Below are 20,859 nucleotides of genomic sequence, written 5' to 3'. Positions count from 1 at the left end.
GTGGACACATATTCGACTGTGGAAATGTTGAAATCTTGGAGAGAAAGAATATTAAAGACACCAGAGAATTTTTAGAAGCTTGACGCCCAGGTCAATCAGCAGTCAAAAAACACATCGACTTGAAACAATTTACCAAATAATCAGAAAAATCATGGACACGTAAGGGATTATGGGTCAGGTCAAAAGGAGATACAATCAGAATATAGAGGTAGATAATGATAGATTAGAGGTTAGCAATAACTTATTATGATTGAGGTCGACAGGGCAAGCTGTGATTCATATGATGTAAAGTTCAAATATTCTACTTCTACCTTAAGTTTGGCGCTGATGATATTGTTTGGAAGAACAATGAAAGCTCCGCAACTAAACCATCCAGCTCAAAGAACAAACTCCACTGAAATCCTAATCTCTCCCCTGATATTTCTTTTTGGGTTTAGTCCTGGGTCTGAGTTTTGAGTTATTTCCATTTTCAGTAAACTGAGTCTAATCATCTTACCATAAATTTGTGGCAGAAAACTCACGTGCTACGCGACACTCGGAATTCTTCGGCTAGATCAATTGAGAAAGAGATACTGGCGGATTGAGGAAAGTAAATAATTCTGCTTTTGACAATACGTTTGACACTCACCTACACGAACCCCTTATCAACTGGCGATTTCTTGGAAAATATGCTTTTCTAGAAAAAAAAATGGAGCGGTTTTCAGGGGGAAAGTTATCACTAAAAACTGAGATCAGATCAGTTTAGATTCCTTTGAATTATAAAAACAAATTTGATCTGGCTCATCTCTCATCAGCTTACAGCTTGAATACTTTAAGAGTATTCTGATTAATTGTTTTAGACCTTAGAGGTCTCACAATTCAATATTACTGGTCGTCACAGATAAAAGTCTTTTTCGCTTGCTTAGTTTCATAGATAAATCATAAAGAAGACAATGAATAGAAGCGATAAATCTTATCGTGGTTAGTAGTTAACGGACGTAAGACTACTGAGTGGATTATCTAGAAAATAATGAGTAGTTCACATATAGCATGTCGAAAAATGGTGAGAATGTTTGACCGAGCCCCTTTGCTTTGTTTAATCCCTTCCAATTATCATGACCAGCTTCAACGATGGTCTAGCGAGTAATTTACTGTCATACAATTTTCCAACTGATCGGTTATGTTAGGTAGAGTCCAAATGACAAATTCAATGAAACAGAGTTCAGATTGTCTGGTACATACTAATTGGAACGTTGGACCGTAAGAGCCTATTACAAATATCCGAACTGTCAGCTGATAGCTTTTGGCGTATTTTAAATCAAATGAGCTCATGGGCTGGTATGATCGTTACTTGAATTTGTCTCTTCCGTGTTCTAACACTTAATTTTTACCCTTAGTTACTCGAAGAGATGAAACGCAAGAAGCTGATTATGGATCAATGCATCTGAATGAGACACCCTGTCTATACGTACGTCTACCAAACTTGACAGTAATATTTAGTGCTATTAGAAGGTCTTTTTATTTCTTTTGTTTCCGTTTGAGTGCTTCAACTGACTATTCTAAAGTCGATCTTTACAGTGTTATTGCCAAACTACTTCTACCCATTCCGTTAGCTTCCGATTAGACACACAAAAACATGTAAGAGTACAGCTGTGGATATATATCTGGACATAAACTCTAGTTATTAATTTTTGCGTTTGAAACTCTCCCCATAAATAGGGGTTTCGGTTGTGATATGGTTTAGTTGATACATCTTTCATCCTGATAATGAAACATGTAGTGCCCAGGTTGCATTATACCTTGAATAATATATCAGCCTTAATATTCCCAAGCTCAACATCTTGGTTTTTAGAGACCTGATTTAAATCTCGTCCCTCCAATGAAGTGTAATGTTATTTTGTGGTTATTTTTTGCTACTTTGACGTGTTTGTTGAGCTTACCTATCGTGATGAACCAATCGGGGTATGCTGGTAGGAACAATCGTTCCTTAAGGTCCTACCATGCCAGGAAGGCCGGTTAAAAGGCAGTAGGATTAAAGCAGCAAACCCAAGGTTCAAATGCGAAGTCGTACTGCTGACTTTACAGAGGGTTAACAGCAGTACGGTGTTTCCTTCAGACAACCAGCTTCTGAAGCGATACTGCTTTACCACAAGGAGGGGTGGGGTTAAAAAAGTTCGACCCTAAAAATGCGCACCTCGCCTTATCCCACGGATATGCGTCTCCGGTGGTAGGGTCTCGAAAAGTACGGAGCTAACACAAAAATTACTCACAAAATGGTCGTGTGGCACTGCGGCCACGCTCTCAGGCCACTAAGACCACCTCTATCGGATTTCCTTCTCAGGTACCTCCAGAATAACTCTCCCACGGTGTGGGCAACTGGGAAGTGATAATGCCTTCATACCTCTAACAGCTCTCAAGATCTAACCTGTATGCCTTTCCAAAGTTTATCGTCTCACACTTTTGTATCTTCATCTTGAACTATTTCAGTCACTTCATGAAGCAAGTCATTCTTAACTTCATTAACCATGTTTTGTTCACTTAATTGGCGTTACGTTCAACCCATTTTTGGGACAGTAAGCTCTTGCTGTGTAGTAGACCAACTAATTCAGTGATGCAATTCATTAACTAAGTCCAGATGGCGTACTCGATTTTAGTCTACAGCACGTGAATTTTATTGGTACTATCGAAATACTCACATTGGAGTAACTCACATAAAGTTCCAACCTGTGGTCATGTAGTTTAAATTATTGTGCTCCAAGAACTGAGTACCCCACTATTTTAAAGTAATTGAAACAGGGATTCTGCTAAAGATATAGAATGTAAACCTCATGTCTTAGTAGAGACATAGACTAACTGTTTGTGAGTTTTCAACGCTCATCCATTCATTGGTGTACTGTAACTGGCGATCCTTTTGTAAATCTTCCTAAAACACCGTAACTAAATGAAGGTGCGTCAATGTATATGTACTTGTCTGTGTATATAGTGTTTAGCTTTCTATATAGGACCATAAGTATTATCTTTTATTCATTAATCGAATTCTTGCATCATGTGTATATAGGATTTTAAAATTGGTAGTACTCAGTAATTGCACTATATGGACTGAAAATATTACTGAAAATAAGTATCTGCTTAGTAGAGGACTCCGGCCAGTCGCTTAATAGTATTATAATTCTCTGTTATCTTAAAAAACCGAATTGATTGAATGAAAGATACATAATGAGCTTCGTTCATACGGGTTAACTATCGATGGGAGACACATTCAGCATTCTCTTGTATTTACTTCGTACAAAATACAGAAATTCAATTTGATAGCACGACAACTTATCCATTTTCACTATGTGGTTTAGTTATTTCGTGCGGAGAGTATTCGGTTTTCGCATAGTTAATTTTATCTGATCAAATGTTGATCAGATTGTTATTGACCGTAATACAATGAGGAGATATCTTGTTGGACGAAACAGTCAAGCTTCATAGAGATGCTTAATTTTGGTTCTGTGTAAGACTACTGGCTATCCATCATGTAATCTTTTCAGGAATCTGGTAGTAAATTGTACTGTCGAAGTTCGTTTGGGTTAGGCAAATTTCACAGGAAACTGAGAGATTTCTCATTACCCTTTATCCCTCAGTGATGAACGTCTGAATACATGAAATATATACTATTATTTGCATTTTAATCTGTCAAATAATTTAGTTAGCAGTTTTATTCAGTCTCAAGAGCAACTGTATGTTAAACTTTGCTACATGCGGTTATAACCCTCAGTTTTTTAAAACTGACAGAAAATAATTGTTCGATGTTTTCTCACAAATCGCTTGTTCCTCTGAAGGATAACAAAAATATTGTTCATCTCTTCTGTTTTCTAAGGGTTCTATTCCAAATGTGTTTGGAATCGTATTTAGCGAATTCAATGTATAATTCGTTGGAGTTATCAATAAAGATTCGCGGGTACTTTACATCTGTACGAAATATTATATGCATACAATTGTGCAGCAGACGTGATCATACTGAGGTTTTGAACGTACTTTAACTCTTCGGTGAACGCATTTCCTGTAGCATCTGTGGTTAGGTTAAATGTTATTGAGAAAAAGCATAACTTATGCTTTAGTATTTGTTCCTGATTGGATTATTTGTATTTTATTTTATGTGAGCATTATCATAAAAATAGAAAACTGACGTAAGTGAAATTCTTCGCTTGTGACGTAATATGTCTCGTCACTATCCTCAATATTCGGTGTTACACATTTACGATAAAATAATTTGTTATTGGGTAATAAGTTACTAGTCATTTTTTCATTATGGTAATAACTACTAACGACCTGCTGACTGTTTATTCCTGTGACTAAAGGTATGTCAACATCAAATGATGGGTAATATTCTTCTCATTTTCTATGCAGCAGTGTTACATAGAATGACAATTTTGAAAGGGTGTTTGTCATCATTTTTTGTTTGAACATATAAACATTGGTACAAGGGTTCACCAAATCCATATACACCACACAATAGCAATGAGGTTGTAAAGAAATAGACAATTTAAAGTGTGTATGATAAAAAGTAAGGACAATAAACATAAATCAGTGTATCGGAGTAAAGTAGTAATCATAATAGGAGAAACAGTTCAGTTAGGAAAAATACAACGAAAAAGAATTCATTCAGTTAGAGAAGTTACTTTCAATTCTATGAAGAAAGTAAAAGTTACAGCAGGTTTGCCGCTGGCTTCCATTCTGAACCGTATCTGATAACGTCTCTAGCCACTATGTTGCACCATTTCTAGTACCCCAACCACAGATCTGTGAAAGACCAACAAAAGCCAGTCATATACATCTTTCTTCCATGTCACGACACTATGTCATACATGCACTAACCACCCCCGATTTTTCCAACCAGTCCCAGCGTCGGCAAACAATGCACGACTTGGAATTCGCTGGGAGGACATTCGTAAGACATGTTCAAGCCACCGAAGTCAATGTTTCAAGATAATGACACCAATGGAATTATCGTTGCTAGGCCCGAACACGCGATGCCAGACCTCTGCATTACTAACATAGTGTTGCCACTGGATGTCAGCAATCCTTCGGAAACAACGATGATCAAAAACAGAGAGTCGTCTAACATCTTCAACTCTGAGAAACCAGGTTTCACAAGCATAGAGCAAAAATGCTTTCACCGACGCGTTGTAGATCCTACCTTTTTTAGCCAGACTAACATCACGAAAGCGCCAAAGATGGTCCAGATTGGCATAAGCCGCTTTCCGGAAAACTTTACCCATCCTCCAGGACGTCAGTAGATTTTATTGATTTGCATCCTGTCGTCTTCACAGATTGTTTCATTCACACCAGACGTTTTGCTGCCAGTGACTGGGATGAGTTGAAAGAGCTTACCGGAAGCATCTGCTGTTTCTAACTCGTTAGCACGCTCCGACAACTAAACTTATAGGTCCTAACACAAACTTTGCACATTTTCACTACGTAACAGCTGTCGTTTATGGTTAAACTCGCGGTCACCCGAAATAGACCGATATGTGTCGACGGGTTGTAAGAAACCTGTTGAAACGCAGTACTTAGGAGCGGGACATTTCGCGAAGCCGCCAGAGATTTTACTCACTATTTTCATGGCGTCATGCAAATGCAGCCAATGTTCATCTATACTTTACAGTGATCTGACATCTAGCCTTTAACCCACCTTGGTTTGATATGCAACAGAATCTGCAACCAATTTGCTGACATCGACCTGTTTGGAGCGATGAGTTTGTTGGCCACTGAAACATAAGGTAAGGTTAACACAAACAAGGGCATGATCAGAGTCTAAATAGGTACTCCAAAAGGAGTGGCAGTCTTGTACACAATCACGCCAGCGGTAACTAATCGCGATGTTATCAGTCGAAGTTCAGGCTTGAGATGCCGAGGGAGGACGCGGGGTAGCACGTCTGCGACGACTGTATCGGTTGGAGAGCGAATTTGTAGTACTTCACTAGAGTCTTGAATACGGGTTTCAGATAGACAACAGACATCGACGTCGAAACTTTGCAAAGACATAGACAACCGTGTCTGTTATCCTATTTACACTAATATGTGAACGTTGAATGAGGCCAGTTTAAATGGTAAATGTGGTTTCAAAAAGACTGGTTTGGTATTCGTAGTCGGCGGTGGCATTCAACTTTCGACCAGTAAGTGACTTGAGATCGTTTAGATAGGAAAGGGTTTCTACTGTATACGAGCTGCTGTATAGGTTGAAAAATGAACACAAAAATGAGGACAAAAGGTAGTAAACAAGTACGTGGTATAAAAGAAATAAAAACGAATGTTTTCAATATGATTTGTCTGAGGCAGAGTTAAAGCTAAAGTAATTTTTTTCAGTAGTAATTAACATTTGGTTTGCGTGTAGGCTGGGATACTACCCGGGTGCCCAAACCGTAGCAGGTGGTTTTCTTAGGTGGCCTAAACGTTTAATTTACTAGACAGTGGAGCAACGTTAGGAGATGCAATCCCATGGTAGTCCGTGACCAACAATAGGTCTATGCGTCACTTATCCCCTGAGGATCCTGGAGTCCACGTGCACCATTGGTTCGGAATCAGGGTTCTCCAACTCCCCTAGGTGGATCCTCTATATCCATCAACTCAGTTTAATCGCCGGACATTCGTTTTTCGTCTTCTCGATTTTGTAAACAAAGCCCACTCCACGAGAAGTCAATGAGCAAGGCCTCCTTGGCAGTGGCTGTATATGCGAGGCTATGCGAGAGCATTTCGAGGGGAAGAGCGGGCTTTTCCTCACCTTCGGCCGTACCAGGCATTAGGGGGTTTAGAAACGCTATTTTATTTTCATCTTAGCAATACACATAAAGTTCTGTTTTGAAATTATAGTGACGACATCACCGTTTCAAGTGTATTGATTTTCGGGATTTGTTCAGTAGAGTCTGTCGAATAATCTTATTTTCAAGAATTGATATACCCATTCTTCAAACTTTTAAATATTGCGCTGTGACTGGTGTGACTCGCGACTGACATTTTAACATAGTGAAAGCAATGTAGTTCACACTATAATTACCTCATATCTTTCTTTTTGTATTTGTCAGTTGCAAAAGACTTTAAAATACGGCTTCAGCATATTGCACTGACTATTTCCATCCCTGTAACAAGGTTTTCGAAAGTCTGAACAATTAAAGAAAATTAAAAATTCGTGGGTTAAAACGGCTGTACTATTGTTAAGTTACGCCCTTCTGAGGATTCATAATGTTTTGCTGGAAACGTATAGACACTGAATGCGATATCATTTACAAGATATACATGTATATTTTGGAGCATACATACTTTTCGGTTGTTAGTGCTCTACTTTATATCTTGTCTAAGGAAGTAATGCCATATCAAGAAATTAAAACATAGACTGACACATATCATTTCATAGATTTATTTTAGTGTTACTGTGTTTTTCACTTTCTAAAGTATAAGCCTTACTATAGCCATAATCTGTGGTTAAAGGTCAGGTAGTTTGGCTCAAATTTAGTTACTGGAGAAAAGGATATGAACCCTTCATTTCCTCGTAAATTTTAAACATGGTATTGTTTCATGTCTTTTATTTCTTCTAAATTAGGATTTTCATATTCCGTTTTCCACTTCGTCGTGTTATCTGTTTAACTCTGTTATTATGGCAACTCCATCTGTTTGATGGTGTAAAAACTAATAGCATGGATCCATACCCACTTAGTTTAGTGTCTATTCATATTTATTGTCTGCTAAATTTCAGCTACTATAGTCTTAGTCCTTATTATTTGATACTTGTCATCAATTTGTATTGTAAAAGGTACTTACATTTTAGTATCCATATTTTGTTTGTGCTTCGCAATAGTTGCTTTCGTTTTGTTAGCCTTATACTCGAAATGCATAAAATGGTCGTTGTAGTTTTAAACAAACAAAAATTATGTCACACTTCGGGATTAACTAAAACTTATTAAAGCTTCAATTTAAATACGGATTTTTTCTCATATGTCAGACTTATAGTACAATATACTTCTCCATGTCTATTTAGTATCTCTGCAAATCCAAGTTATACTTAAACTTAATTTATACTCAGTATTTTAACGAACTTTGAATGTAGTCCTAATCATTTTGAAAATTCAACTACAAATTTGTAAATCATAGTGATTTTCTATCCGATAATGATAACAATCCACTAGGTATGTTTTGTAACCAGTTTAATATATGTGATTGTTCACTTTCTGTTGTGCACGTTAACTATAAAATACTTCAAGTGTGAATAATCCTCGGTAAACACGTTCTATGATTTCAAATGATTTGTTTAAAAAAGATATCAAAGCTTAAGCATGTGTGGATGTAAGTATTAATCAAGATCGTGTGCCGATTTTATCTAATTTCAGTACTAAATAAGTATTTTGTATTTTACTGCAAATATTTATTCATCTTTACCCATATGTAGCATTTTCACGTTTTTATTTTCCTCTTGTGTTGAATAATACGCTTTTCATGTTATCAACCTGTTATAACGATCCTTTTCCTTGTTTACACTAATGGGGCGTTAATTTACCTTAGATGAATATCTACACTAGATTCCCTCCCAGTGTCTACTCTACAGGACTTCAACATAACTCAGATCAAGACCACGTGATTAACCTGACTACAACGTAAATATATTTCCATACCAAAACCCGACACAATCCAACAACAATGAACAATCAATCAATAATAATAAATAATAAGGATAGGGGAATATATAACTCATCTGACACCTATCAGACTATCGAAATGTCTGATTAAGCAAAACACCAATCATTATCATTCTCTCCCACACATCACAACCTGTTATCCCAGTGTATCCATTTCGCCTCCCAGATTACTATTCTCCTTCATACTCTATTATAATAATTACTCTTAAAATCTTATGACTAAGATCGCCGTCAGTGTCAGTTATATTCTTTAGCATTCTCCAATAAGAAGTACTTAATTTTATTACAATATCTATTCATATTGTTTTAGACCACATGTGCTCTATAACTGTTATATGTGCATACTATAAGGGGATTACTTTTTGCTCATTATTACTTATGATGGTATCACTGCAAGGCATGATTATGGTATATTTCTTGATATGGGTTGATATTCTGAGTGATATTCATTCAGACATATCTGTGATGTTTTGTTTATTTAACGACTTATGAGGGTATTCTTAAGGATTACCAAGGCTAACTCATAAAGCCTCTCATATTTGTTTCGAACAGCTTAAATATTACTCAGTACTGTCAAACATTTCATTATGGCTCTGAAAAAGCGAAATCATACTTTTTTAGCGTTTGACATCTGGATTTTCTGGTTGTTCTGCTCAGTCCATTGCTACTCGATGGATTGAAAGGAGTTTCGAACTAAATAATTTGACTTTAATGGATTATCAACGACGTATTCAAGAAATTCGACGTTCAGTTCGTCAAGGTATCGATTCAGCAGCAACATGTACAGATGGTGAGTCTCTTTGGATTTATTGTACTAATATATTTATTTCTCAGCATTAATGACTGTTTCAGAAGTTTTTTCACTTGCCATCTACTACTTTTGTTTTAAAACAAGTTTGTCCCTGGAGAATTCAAAACAGAGAATTACTCTTTTTTTTCTTTCAAATGGCGTATTTCTTTGAGAAGTAGGCCTATATATGGCTATTCCAAAATCATCACAATTTAGCTCAGTATGCGAGAAAATACTTAAGCTTAGATGCTGTTAACTATATTTATAAATTGTTTAATAAAGCTGTCGTTGGTTTGTGTTAAGTTTCTCAACATTTTTTACTCCACGATATCAGATTGGTAATCAAATTCTGAGGTATACTTTTTATTTCTCTCACAATGTTTGAAACTGTTAAGCTCCTCAGGACTTTTCTCCTCGTGTGTAAGTGGGATCAGTGTTGGTTGTGACCATCTCTCACCGGAACCATGATAGAATAGTTTTACTGTTTATCTTCTTAACGTTCAGTGTATACTTTCATCTTTATTTTGAATTTCTTTAAGTGTTTTAGCTTTTTGTTATTTTATGAATGTGAACTGATCTACCATGATCCCCACGAGAACAATCATATTATAATAAAAAATTAGGTAGGTAAGTTTAATTAGAATAGTTATTTAGTTTTGAAATATTGAACTTACATCACTGCTAATCACATGTATATTTTTGGTAAGTTTGTTCAATGCTATTGAAATGTAATCCTTAAACTGAAGTACTTAAAGATACTGTATAATTGTTGTTTATGAAGGATTGGATTCGGTATCAGAGTCGTGTGAGTGGTCTTAACGTTCATCAGCTTGTGATTTGGCATAGTGCAGACCATGATTTGATGTATTACTATCTCAAAACGTTTGCGTCGTTAGCTCGGCGACTTTTATGCTGAGCACTATTCACTATTGCTAGGACTTGACAAAAAACCAGATAGGTAATCAGTGCACGGCATGAGGCTATAGAATGAGTGGTATTCATGTTTTGGTTATCACCTGTTGTTTCGTATTTACTTCTCAGATGAGGTCTTAAAGACTGCGATTCTGTAGCTTGAGGAGTTATTGACATGACTCAACAAATAGTATTATTGATCCTTACTTAGTTTTTGTTTTTGTACTATTCACAAACGGCATATATTTGAAATGAACAAAGATTATCTTGTGTTCCTACTGGAACAGTATCCTTTAACTTACGTTACCCTTGTTTTAATGTAAGACTCCCTCACTATTTTAATAACGCTATCATTTTCCTTCACATAACATGCGTCTATTTGTGTGTAGAAAAACGATTTTCGTTCTGTAAAAATAGTAAAGTTATTAATATCATTGGAGAGGAGTTTGAGAGCATAGGTGTATATGTTTAGGAATATCTGTAAATTATGACATGAATGTCGTGTTTTAAATTTTTGTGATGACGGTGGAGTACAATAAAGTCGTAGATATTCCCTAAAGTCTCTATCTCCATCAAAAGACAAAGTTCTAGTTGGAAAATATCGATTTTTTATTCAGTCTTTCTGGATATATTTTGGAGGAATCTGCGACTGAAGTATCCTTTATGATAGCCGAAAAGTAATTCTTTGGAGTCAATTCAGCCATTTATAATTTGACGTAGATGCCTAAAAACGTGATGGAATCCCGTTATTACAGAAATCAGACTATGGTTTTTCTAATGAGGTCTCTAATCGAGATTCCGGTGCATCTATCGTGTTTTCATAGGTTATATTAGTTTGTATTTACCTGCCAATGTACAGATTTCATCACTTCAATTCTGTTCTCGTTGATGATGTATTTTATTCTCATATTAAACAAGAGGATTAGTTAGCTATTAATAATATATTTTTATTTCGATTTTCCAGGGATTATTCATGCATTAAAGCAATTAATTCATAGCGGATGGCTTAACAGTCGATGGAATTTAATCAGTGTTGATTGTGATCACTTTGCATCGGAACCATGGGAAAAAAATTTTGCTTGTTGTTATCGCAATGCTCAGTGTATACTTTCATCTTTATTTCGGATTCCTGAGTTTAGAAAACGTCTTTTTGGATGTGAGTTTATATATCCAATGAAGATTTCTGACAGGACGATTAAGCAAATATGTATGCTAAGAATAAATATATAAAATGTGTGAACCACCTGTTGTATATAGCTTATCTTACTTTGGTTATAAAGTAACCCTGAAAAGCTATTTGGTGAAATAGTTAAGTCCATGAACTTGGACTTTATTATTGACCGGTATCTAGAATGTCCCATAACTTCTTTTACCTATTTTTTATGGGCCTCAAAAGTCTTATGTTGTTAATTTTCTGCTTTGTAGCCGTGTCAGCAATGCCATCCATATGGAAACTACAAGCTCTTTTAGAGTCTGCTTGGTCTCTTGGTTTTGATCCACTTGGTGCATCCCAGATATCGTCAACGATCAATCCAAATAAAATTTCATCTGGTGCCAATCCTACAGGTTCTGATGACATGATTTCTACAGATAGCCGTAATCTCGTTGGAATTGTAGACAGTACGGCATGTCTAGGTGCCACTGATATGGTTTCTCTTTTCGGATCAATAGGAATACGTTCGTCAATCATAGAATGTCGTGCCCCTTCCGGCCCTGGTGGAACTCACCCATAGTAAGGCTTGCATTTTCTTGAAATCTCATGATTGGTGATGCCACATCATTATTGTAATTAAGTAATTATACATCAAGTTTAATTGCAGTCCAGAAAATTGTTTTTTTTTTGACGGTGATAGCATCTGTAGGTGATTTATGGAAGTAAAATCTTTGGTATTCTGTAAATATAATGGAAAGTGGAAATATACATACTATTTGTTTCATATATTTCATTTATTGCCATCGCTTTAAACAAATGCAGTTTCCGGTCTTGTCTGTCTAGATTCTCTGAAAGTTTAACAATATGAACTAACTCCTGCCGTTATTTTTAGAATATAAGTAGTGTAAACGAGAAATTAACATTTAATTAAGAATCATTAAAAGTTAGAGGAAGTAGAGTTAACTTTGTTTATTTATCCACTGTTATTGTAAACCGCAAAATCCTTATATTGATTCATGAGTCTGGCTAAATGATATTTAAATGTAATTTTCCGGAGTTTAATTTAATGTCTTTACAGAATTGGCCTACATCGGACGTAGGTAACTTCTTACTTTGTTAAGTCATTTAAGAAAATTATATTTTTCATTGAATATATTGCAGTATTTTATCACAATCTCTTGTATTCTGTTTAATTTTTCCACTGCTAACATGAAACATTGATACCGTACGAAAACACAGCATGACTCACTTTTGGTTTTCACTTTTTTCTACTATTACAGCCTCTTAACTCATATTTACTCTTATATCACCTCAGGTAATAGTCATGGAATATCGAATGAGGTAAATCTATATCTAAAATTTAATTTTATTTTTATTCATTTGTAACAGTAATTTTCATTTCGAAAAGTTCTCTTTCTGTGTACAATATAAAGTACATCGCGTACTAAAATAACGATAGAACTTTTTACGTGGATCATCATTTCGTAGGTTCTGCTTTGAAATTTTGTTTGTGGATTCTCTTCATGCCAAAGAACTTCAAAAATAATTTAACAACTGTAATTTATAATTGTCAGTCATAGAAAATACTTCGCTCCTCTTTACTCAATGATATTATAAACTAAACAGAAATTACTTGACAACTCCCTAAGTGTTAAGCGACTGAAAATTTTGAGACTGGCTAAAACAGCATAACATGTATTAAAAATATTTCCTTTTTTCGAAATTTATAAAGATCGTGAACACAGAGATTGAGTGATAGTTGTGACAAGATGATTGGATTGTTGTGTGGGTAAAAGCCGAGATTAGACAAAAATAAGGCAAAGTAAAGTGTCCTTCAGCGTTTAGAATAAAGTTAAAGATAAATACAACAGCAGATAGTTGTAGCTTCGTGATATTAATGTCACCCAACTTATCATGTTACGTAGTAGCACTATCTTCAAGATCATTTTATTATCGGATGTCATCAGTTGAGAAGTTTCTTTCTCTATAAGATTTTATGATACGAAAATCCCTCCTAATAAGAATCAAGTAACTTTCGTTTGTTGTTTATCTGTAGCATTTTGTCTTCAAGTACCTCTATCAGTTTTTCCTTTCCTGTAGTTTCTTCCAGTTTTCCTTCCTTTTCAGCTCTTAGCAATTTAATATCTGCCTACAAAACATAGTCTCTGATATCTTGAAACCATGCTCCATCTCACGTTGAAACTTCAAAAAATTTACTTAATCGCTCAAAATACATCAGTAGACGAAACTAGAATATATGTGAGCACAATAATGTGTTTTATCTAATTATTTTAAGACAATCCCTCATATAGTGTATGGAGAACTGTTTTACATTAGATCTCACCTAGCCTTCATTTATGGGTTGCTCGGTCAAAAGGTTTAAAAAACTAGGGTGAACAACAAAAATATCGTTGTTTATTTCTACTTTTTATTTACTTACCTGGTTGCAGCTCTGGTGGCTTAAATACTACTTTTCATTATCAGCCGATAGTGAGCGTCGATTTTATGACCATCTAATGCGTCTTTCATACGGTTCAGCAACACTATGGCACTGACAGCAAACTGATACCTCTGTAGTTCTCACATTTGCTCAGATCTCCTTTCTTTGGTATCTTGATGAGGTATCCTTCTTTCCAGTCCGTTGGCACTTGTTCCTCTTCCCAAATCTTCTTGAATAGAAGGTGAAGCATGCTTGTAGTTACTTCAATGTCTGATTTCAGTGCTTCGGCTGGTATATTGTCAGGTCCTGCCGCTTTCCCGCTCTTGATTTATCTGGCGGCCATCTTGATTTCCTCGGTCGTTGGTGGATTGACAGATATAGGAAGGTCAGTGTGTGCTGCTTCGATGTCCGGTAAATTCAATAGAGCTGGCCTATTCAGCAGTCCCTCGAAGTATTCTGCCCATCTGTTTCTCTGTTCTTGAATCTCCGTGATTGTCTTTCCTTCTTTGTCCTTGACTGGTCTCTCCGGTTTGCTATATCTCCCTGCTAGTTTCTTCGTTGTATCATATAGTTGTTTCATATTCCCTCCCCTTGCAGCTTTCTCTGCCGTCGTTGCTAGTTCTCCCATGTACTTCTGCTTGTCGGCTTTAATGCTCTTCTTCACTTCCTTGTTTGCTTCTGCGTACTCTGCTTGCGCCTTGACTTTCTCTGCTCGTGTTCGACTGTTGTTAATTGCTGTCTTCTTGTTCTTCCTTTGTTGAATCCTGTTCAGGGTTCCCATAGAGATCCATTCCTTATGATGATGCTTCTTGCGACCCAGAACGTCCTGACACGTCGAAGTTAGTGCTTGTTTGATCCCTTCCCAATTGTCCTCCATCGTAGTTTCTTGTTCTTTCAGTAGATCCTGTGAAGCTTGGAACCTGTTGTTGAGAGTTATCTTGAATTCGTTGAGCTTGTCAGTATCTCGAAGGAAGGTTGTATTGAACCTTTGTAATGCTGTTTCCCCAGTTGTCCAGTGTTTCTTTAGCTTCAGTCTCATCTTGGCCACAACCAGCCAGTGGTGATCTGAAGCTATGTCAGCTCCTCTCCGGGTTCTCACATCTTCCATTGTCCTTCTGAATATTTTTTTTGATACAAATCTGATCTATCTGGTTCTCTGTGGTGTGGTCCGGTGAGATCCATGTAGCTTTGTGTATGCGTTTGTGTGGAAATATTGTGCCACCTATAATTTGTTGAATGCATATAGATTTGCAATTCTCTCCCCATTTTCATTTCTCTCTCCTAGTCCATGTCGTCCAATTATATTTTCATATCCTGTGTTGTCCACTCCGACTTTAGAATTTAGATCTCCCATCAGGATGATGAGGTCCTTTCTTGAGCACTTAGCTATGATTGATTTCAGCCTCTCATAGGACTGATCTTTATCGTCCTCTTTGCTATCATTGATGGGTGCATAACATTGGATAACATTCATTGTGATCCCCTCCTTCTTTGTTTTCAATGATGCATTGATAATTCTGAATCCATGAGATTCCAATTCTATAAGTGCTATTCGTGCTTGTTTGGACAGCATCGGATCAAGTTTTTGATTGTGTGAAGCATTTTCCTCTTCGTGACCAGAGTACAGTAGCATCTCTCCCGTATTTAGCCTTTGCTGTCCAGCTTGTGTCTAATGGGTTTCGCTGATTCCAAGTACTACTAATTTATATCTCCTCATTTCCATTGCTATTTGACTGGTCTTCCCGGTCTCCCACATTGTTCGGACGTTCCATGTTCCTATAAAAAGTGTTGCTCTGGTTGTTAGAAGGGGCACTGGCCTCTTGACTTCCGAAGAGTCTCGGCTTTCATCCTGAGGCGTCATAATTCTTTGTTCAACTTGGAGGGCAGAGTTTAAATGGTTTGAATTATTTTTTCTGGTTAGCGTAGTTTTAGCGAGTTAGTTTTCTATGGGATGGGGTCGCTAACCCCTTGCCTAACCCTCCTCCTTTTTATGGGCTTGGGACCGGCAGTAGCTCTAGAAGAGCTACAGTCGGAGTTTTCTATCCCATACACATAAGCAAATGCAGATGAAGACAACCAGTGTAGCAGATGCCTCTGTATCAGTAGGCCTCAACACATACAAGGGCAAAAGCAAGATCCTCAATTACAATACGGAGAACACCAACCCAATCACACTTGGTGGCGAAACTCTGGAAGAGGTGGAAACGTTCACGTACCTGGACAGCATCATCGATGAACAAGGAGGATCTGATGCAAATGTAAAGGCAAGGATTGGCAAAGCAAGGATAGCACTCCTACACTTGAATAACATATGGAACTCAAAACAACTGTCAACTAATATCAAGGTGAGAATCTTCAATACGAATGTCAAGACAGTTCTACTTTACGGAGCTGAGACTTGAAGAACTACCACAACTATCATCAAAATGGTACAAGTATTTCTAAACAATTTTCTGTGCAAGATACTTACTGTCCGTTTGCCGGATATCATCAGCAACAATTTATTATGATGAAGAACAAACTAACTTCCAGGTGAAGAGGAAATTCGGAAAGGTGACTGTAGGTGAGTAGAACATATATTGGGGAAATCATCAAGCTGCATCACGAGGCAAGCGCTAACTTGAAATCGTAATGTTAAACGGAAAAGAGGAAAACCAAAGAACACATTTCATCGGGAATTGGAAACAGCTGGAAAGGATTGCCCAGGACAGAGTTAGATGAAGAATTCTGGTGGGCAGTCTATGTTCCTCTATGATGCGTAACAGACGTTAGTAAGTAAAGCCATATGACGGAACTACTGTAACAACGATTGTATATCCCTCAATATTTTAGGTGTTTGAAATACTATGAAATACTGTAAAGTGTACCATAGGTGATCAAGCATTGTAGTAGTCATTATCTCTAGTTATGGTTACAAAGTTGAGAAAATTATCTTGGAAGATCGTCGAATCTCGGTCTGATAATTTCTGAAACACTTATTATTATTTTTTTTTATCATTATGGATGACCACCTTTGCCATACATCCGTCGTACGGTCTATAAAATGGACACTTAACAACCTCACCAAGTTATTAACCACTGTTCACTGAAACTCCATAAGTCGTACAAACTGTCTCAACAGTTGGAGAACTTGACTTCTAAACGGTCCCAGTTTTGGACAAGTTTGACATGAACGACTTAGTAGTATCATTAAGCATCACACTAAAATTGTGGCTGAAACCCAAGGTTATGGACCTGTTGTTAGTGACTGACCCCCATAACAAATTTATTAAGAATTTATGTGGTTGCAGTTTAATGAGTTGTCAGGTGGATTAAGAACAACCAAGAATGTCAGCTACCATTGTTCACTGTCACTACTTTTATTTAACAGTGCTATAAACATTGCTGTCGGTAATGTTTTAAAGCGTTAAGTTCTTCTAGCTGGGACTAAACTGTTTAGTGGAAACGCTGCTGTGGTGTACTATTCACAGCAAATGAGCCATAAATTTAGTTGTTCGATACAAGCTTATACGCACGCGTGAAATTAGTAGGCTAAATAGTCATTCATTTTCAAAATATGTATATTTAAGATCTAGACTTTTTTCGAGGAAGATACTAGATTGAATTGCTTGCTACCTTTTTCCAGAATACCGATGAACGTTTCCGGAGTATCAGAGCATAAGTTTTACAGTCTATTTTTAATAAAGATTTTACTTGTATTATTCTTTAAGTTCTTCGTGTAGTTGTTAATTAAAAGTTTTTTAAACGTTTGTACGTACTTCTTCTCCTTTAATTTCTGTTGAATACTCTATTGCTTATTTCGTCAGTTTCATCTATATATCTGTTTCTGTTTTTTAAACTTTTTCCTGTGTTTAAACTTGACTCATTCTATTTGCAATACATGACTGATTCTGGCTCATGTGAATAAGTATGCAAAAATATTAGTTTTTAACGTCCGGTAAAGCCTAATATTTGAAATAATCCATTAAATTATATCATCACTTCGCTTTCACTTCAGTATAACAAAGATCTGTTATAAATACTCAAAGGCGTAATGTAAATTGTGTATGCACTTCTTATTTACCTCTGGATATACATATCTGGTAACAAATGTTCATTTTATATTCAGCAAAGTTCTGTAGTAGCGTCTCTTAATTTTTTGAAACTAGAAAGTACATCAGTAAGCGTAAAGTAACGGAGCAGTTGAAACTTTACTTTTCTTTAGCCATAATACTTGTTTATTGATGTGTTTGTACCTACTGCTCTTGTTTTCATAACCCGTCATTGTTTAGTTACTCTGACTTTACCCGTCATTCGTCACCTTGATTCGTAGAGCGATGGTTTCACGGCTAAAGTACCTAGCTGTCAGCTTGTACTTCTCAAGTTCTAATCCTTCTTCACTTTAGTTTGGCTCGGGAAAGCTTAAGGTCATTAACAAAACATTAAGGTGTTGGTTTTTGGGTATACCCCTGATGTAACTGCATATACTCTTGATTGAACAGTATCTCGTTAGTGTTTTTAATGTTTACTATATTGTTTTTTCGTAACTTTATTGCTCGAAGTCTGTCACACTTCCAATGCTATTACAACATGAAGGTCACAGTCGTATAGTTATCGGTGTCGAAGTAAGTATTTATTTCATAATGTTTCATGGGATCGTTTTTTAGTGTTGTATGGGATTATAATTTTGTTTAATGATTTATGTAGCATCGTTGATATATATATATATATATATATATATATATATATATATATTGAATATTGAGATTATTTATCATTTTGTGACTGTAATTGTCCTTTTAAAGATTGTAAGTACTAAACCCTCCTATGTGATAAAAGTGTAAGGGAAAAGCAATATACTCTGAAATTTTTAGGATCTGACCTTAAATTTTCTTTTACTTCCTAGTTTTTTTTTAATTTTCACAATATTTAATGTATAAATAAGTAACCCTTTGTGTCACCAATAGAAACTTTTAGGAAGTGTTATTAGAATATTCTGAGAGTTTCCATCCATAAACCAAACGATCAGTTTTTTAAAATTCAGACCACAAGTTATCTCATTTACTTCATCATTTTTTAATATTAATTTTCGCCTCTTTTCGTTTTATTTTTTCGGGAAATCAGTAAACCTTTAATTATTGATCCTTTAACTGTTCTTTTTTTAGGTTGATGAAGATGACAAACCGTTGGCTCTCATTGTTCTAGATCCTGATGTTTCGGCTGAAGCTATGCGTCAAGTTATCAAAGCAGCTGATTATTCTATATCTAGTCCGAATATAGATTTATCTCATCTTTCTTTCGGATCATATAATTGGATGGATGTTTTAGGAAGTATGCGTGTGGATATGGCTCAGTTAGTTCAACCTCAGTATCAACTGCTTCAAATTAATGGATTAATAGAAACGGATTTGGATTTACAGGTATGAATGCATTTCTTACTGGGTGTTTTACTTGTGTAATATTATACACTGCTTACTATTGTCTACTTAAATTTTCCAACTGACCAGAAACCTTATACCTTGATTTCTGATCACATTGGTGTTTTTAAGATATGTGAGACCTGTAAAACTAAAGGGAAAAATATAAAATTACATGGGTCCCCCAAAGAAACAACAGACAAATTTTGAGTTACTGTCATTTTTGGTTAAAGCTTACATTCCTAATACGTTTTGGGGGCAGTTTTAGGTTTTCTTTTTCCTAGTGCCTGATAGTTTTTCGGAATAGTTTTGAGACGGCAATTCAGAACTTATGTTTTACTGTCTTTTTATCCTTAATGAAAAGATAAAAAAACGGTTTTATCTGTCAACGATATATACTGGGTCTTAGATATGCTCATTATTAATACAGAATCATAATAGCTCTGCGTCCAGAACTCACTTCTGCGATTGAGTCATAAAACCCGTATTTCAGTTTTAAATATATATATATATATATATATATATATATATGACTAGATTGTAAACCATAATTTTTCTTTTTTTAGGACGCTATGGTTCCGGAAAATGTTACAGTTGCGATCTCATAAAGAAAATGGTTTGGAAGTGTAACGTTACTTTTTATGTAAACCCCATTCTTAAAATCTTTTCTTGGATATTAGTAATTTCCATCCATATACTTTACCGTTTTTCACATTCTTTCTGCATCGTATTACTTTCATTCTTACATAAACGTTTCGTGTTTCTTAGGTTTATTTTTATACATGCTTCTAACTAATCTCACGACACTTCGCCACCATGGGCACGATTGCTTTTGTTCTTAATTACCCCATTGCTTTCACTTCTATTTCACGTATTCGTTTCTATGCCCGTTTCTTTATCTTTCTACAGTGTGACACTCTTACTTAATGAAAAGCTATGATAAATCTGCGTCCTATCTTTCTATTCGCGCTTTCATGTTTCATCCTTCTTTAGGATGAAATGGTTTCAAAAATAATAAATACATTGTGTTGTATATGTACTCTTTATTTCTTTGGCAGTTGTCTATTTGTTGCAGACTACTATAAATATAACAAGAACAGTATTTATATATGCTTTGATGTGGTTCATGTGGATTACTACGGTTTATCGATTGCCTTTACACGCCGCCATCTTATTATTGGAATGACATTAGTTTGGTTAGCAACAGTCCATTATGTAAGACAAATTCGGTCCACCAAACGTACGAGAGATTACTCTAAAAAAGTACTGTAACACTTTTTTAAAATCGAACTTCATCCTCGTCACCATCGGGCTTGCCATGGACCTGACTTATTTGTCAAAATTGTAAACGGGATGATGATCAATACGTGATGGGCACCGATACCATTTATTTCAATGCTAACAAGATCAAATTATACCAAGAGGTCTTTAAGTAAAATGATTTCAAGAACAGTTCGACCGGCTAGCGAGTTCAACATTCAAATAGTAGAGACCCATGCTTCGAGAATGTACACGAA

General features: G+C 36.0%; 1 protein-coding gene across 2 annotated transcripts; it reads left to right on the top strand.

The window, feature by feature from the left end:
* Nucleotides 1-1,029: 1,029 nt before the first annotated feature.
* On the top strand, nt 1,030-20,372 carry Smp_091190.1 (family C78 non-peptidase homologue (C78 family); the record flags this gene model as incomplete). Of its 2 annotated transcripts, XM_018788743.1 has the most annotated exons (9): nt 1,030-1,042; nt 1,377-1,447; nt 9,273-9,441; nt 11,318-11,509; nt 11,779-12,085; nt 12,787-12,847; nt 18,488-18,550; nt 19,091-19,345; nt 19,909-19,950. In XM_018788743.1, the coding sequence occupies 9 exons, from the start codon at nt 1,030-1,032 to the stop codon at nt 19,948-19,950; spliced, it is 1,173 nt and encodes a 390-aa protein (XP_018654256.1). The 2 variants fall into 2 exon arrangements, with proteins under 2 accessions (XP_018654256.1, XP_018654255.1); XM_018788744.1 differs by lacking the exons at nt 1,030-1,042; nt 1,377-1,447 and having other exon boundaries at nt 8,685-9,441; nt 19,909-20,372.
* Between the last annotated feature and the right edge of the window lie 487 nt (nt 20,373-20,859).

The sequence above is a fragment of the Schistosoma mansoni genome, chromosome W (assembly GCF_000237925.1).
Source record: "Schistosoma mansoni strain Puerto Rico chromosome W, complete genome".
Classification (NCBI taxonomy): Eukaryota; Metazoa; Platyhelminthes; class Trematoda; order Strigeidida; family Schistosomatidae; genus Schistosoma; species Schistosoma mansoni.
Note: the sequence above shows the minus strand (reverse complement) of the source record. Positions and strands in the feature narration are given on the sequence as shown.